At 41.7% G+C, this 3,111-nt stretch overlaps 1 protein-coding gene across 1 annotated transcript; it reads left to right on the top strand.

Annotated features, from left to right (window-relative positions):
• Positions 1-808: 808 nt before the first annotated feature.
• Positions 809-1,860, top strand: TRUGW13939_06102 (uncharacterized protein; the record flags this gene model as incomplete). The annotated part of the gene is made up of 5 exons (XM_035489259.1): positions 809-850; positions 916-1,071; positions 1,130-1,233; positions 1,298-1,614; positions 1,670-1,860. The coding sequence occupies 5 exons, from the start codon at positions 809-811 to the stop codon at positions 1,858-1,860; spliced, it is 810 nt and encodes a 269-aa protein (XP_035345152.1).
• Positions 1,861-3,111: the final 1,251 nt, after the last annotated feature.

The raw sequence follows: 3,111 nt of genomic DNA on the forward strand, positions 1-3,111 counted from the left end.
ATGCGGTATTTGTCAAGGGGCTCAGGGGGGCCAGAATCAACATTAAATTTATGCCGGTGCGGAGGACTCATAGAGAGAACTGACATTTGGAGGCGGGTGTACTTCAATGGCGGGAGCATCAGGACATGAATTATTCAGTTCGGCACCGAGAAAACCGAACGCTTGGTAAGCTAGATATCGAATTCTCTTATGATTTCATCGGCGTTTACCAGTCCCTAGTAATCAACACAAACTAGGACTATGCAGCAACCCGCTTGGACCTTGGGGCGTTAATTGGTCTTTAATCATCGATGTAAACAGCACAAACTATAATGCAAACAAAACCTGACCACCCAGATCGACGTTGATTAGCCCTTAGTTATCAATATAAACAGCACAAACTAGGATACAAATAAAACAAACTTGCTCAGTGACCCACCCGCAGAGCAGTGTGGGTCAGCTTAATGGGAGGTTATAATAAAGTTCAAGCAAGCGGAGAAAAACTAGCAAACACGCGGATTGATAATACAGGTGGAACTGCTATTTGATCATTGAAGCTAATCTATGTATAACTTGTGATTTATAATACTGTAGTGTGTTCATTTAATGTTCTGGACTAAACTCTGGCTATGTCTAAAGCGATGGTCCACTTTAAATTGCCTACCCCTATGTGACATCATGACGAATTTGAAATCAGCAAAAGCGAGCAAACAATGCTCAAGGTCGATGTATAAATACATGCACTATTTCCGCTCTTTTGGGTTCATTAACTCTCAGAATCATCCTACGATCCCATCTCAGTCTTTATAAAATTTATAAACCATCAACAATGTCTTCCTGGGTGATTACCGGAGTCTCCCGTGGCCTTGGCGTACGCTCTCATCCCTTCTTCATGCACAAGACTCGTGTAACTAATGCAAATACTTCATCGTCTAGTTCGAGTTCGTCCGCCAGCTCTCTGAAGACCCGGCCAACACCGTCTTCGGCCTCGTCCGCGACAAAGCAGCCGTCGAGTCCAAGGTTGCCGCTGAAATCGGCCGGAAAAATATTCACATCATCCAGGCCGACACCACGGACCCAATGGCATTGGAGGTAAGCTAATGAGTAATATATTAAAGCCGAAGTCGAAACCAACCTAAAAATTTCATAGAAAGCAGTTCAGTATGTTTCGGAGAAAGCCAATGGCGCCCTTGATTATGTCATAGCCAATGCCGCGCTTCAGTCTAAGACTGCGCTGGTTGGCTTTGATACTCTGTAAGTTCTAGGCGGAGTGACCAAGGTCCCTGGGATAATTGATTCGGGATTAATTTCTCCACAGGAGCCGCGATCCAAAAGCCCTTGAACAAGATGCGATTGACCACTTCCGCGTCAATACCATCGGCGCCGTCCATCTTTTCAATGCTTTCATGCCCCTGATTTTGAAAGGTCGGGCGAAGAAAGTGATTGCCATCTCCACGGGCATTTCGGACCCTGAGATGACACTCAAAGCCGATATCCACCAAGCCGCATCCTATGCAATGAGCAAGGCAGCCCTTAATATGGCCATGGCCAAGTTCAGCGCCTTGTATCGTGAGAAAGGCATCCTCTGCATGGCTATATGCCCCGGTGCTGTAGATACTGGCAGTCTTAATATTGGTATGTCGTCGTCTTGACAACTGAAATGGAATGCTTTTTGCTAACGTTTCGATAGAAACGGAGGAGGAGGGACAGTTGGCTATGGCTATGTTTGGGAAGTTTCAGCAATATTCACCCACCTTCCAAGGACCTATGAAACCAGAAGACAGTGCCAAATCGGTCTTGGCTCTCGTGAATAGGGCTACTGTTGACGGTGGTTATGCAGGCGTCTTTCTCTCTCATACGGAGTCTAAGCCGTACCTTTAAGACTATACCAAGAAGTGTTAAGGCTGACAGAGAACGTTAATACGTTGATTTGTTCTTGTATCCCATTTAAAGTACACCATGGACCACGGAAGATACGTGACACCAAGACCATTAATAACATAAATTACCCCAAGTAACCTGCTTAAAAAAGGGAGACGAACTAGATTTTCCTAGTAGTCACATGGCTGAGAATATGAGATACTTTATTTTCTAAGTGGTAGTCTCTTGCAGCCCACCACTGCCAACTCTATATTTGTTGACGGAATGGATCCATGATAGTCGTCCTATCTCGCTTTTCTCTAAGCCGGACATTGTGTTCCGGTAGTGCGGGGGCTGAAGCCAGCGGCCTGATATGCTCTGTCTGGTAGATCACTTTTCAAATCGGACATACGTTAATAATCCTAGAAAAAAAGTGCCATGCAGTCAGACTTGTCGAGAGGCTGTGGCAGAAAGCGATCGTCTGCAAGGTTGAAGTTGAGTGATGCGGCGCCCCGGTCAATGCGCGTCAACCTGGCAAGGCTGACAGCCGACCGCCACTAAGACAAAACTATTCCCTTTTACAGCAGCCTATAGGTATGTTAACGACAAAATTCATATTTCATAAATCTTACTTATGTCCACGCATAATATTAATAAATACACACTCGCTTATTATAAATTACTAATAGCAAAATTTTTAGTAAATTGTATAAGAAATAGCTTATGTGACAACAAGTCGATTCTTATCCTCTAAGAGTACTCTGCAACGAGAAAACCAAACATGAGAAGGGAAAGAGGAAGAGAAAGAACCTCTCCCGCTAGTTATATAAAAAATATTCCTTTGTGTGCGTCAGTCTATTCTTTTTATGATTCCACATGAGGTTATTCTTATCTCAGTACCGCTCTCGGTTCTCTTTCCTTGGTGGTGCCTCAGGCCGCCACTGCTGGTTCCCGAGACCTGGGTCAGGACCGTCACATAGCCTAATTATAGTTAAAAAATATATTTTATTAGATAGAATCTCTTAACTTTATTATATCAAACAGAGATAGTTAATTTATATTAAAATTCTAATTAGAAGTATACTACTATTTTAGAATTAAGCTAAAGTTATTAACTATTTATTACTTTTAAATTAATAAATAGATAAAGATTACTAACTATTATTTATTATAAAAATTAAAAATATTTATAAACTATATATAGAATAACTGATTAAACTAATTACTAATAATAGATTATATAGTAATAATTTTATCTTAAAAATTAATTAG

This window comes from Talaromyces rugulosus, chromosome III, assembly GCF_013368755.1.
Source record: "Talaromyces rugulosus chromosome III, complete sequence".
In the NCBI taxonomy this organism is placed as follows: Eukaryota; Fungi; Ascomycota; class Eurotiomycetes; order Eurotiales; family Trichocomaceae; genus Talaromyces; species Talaromyces rugulosus.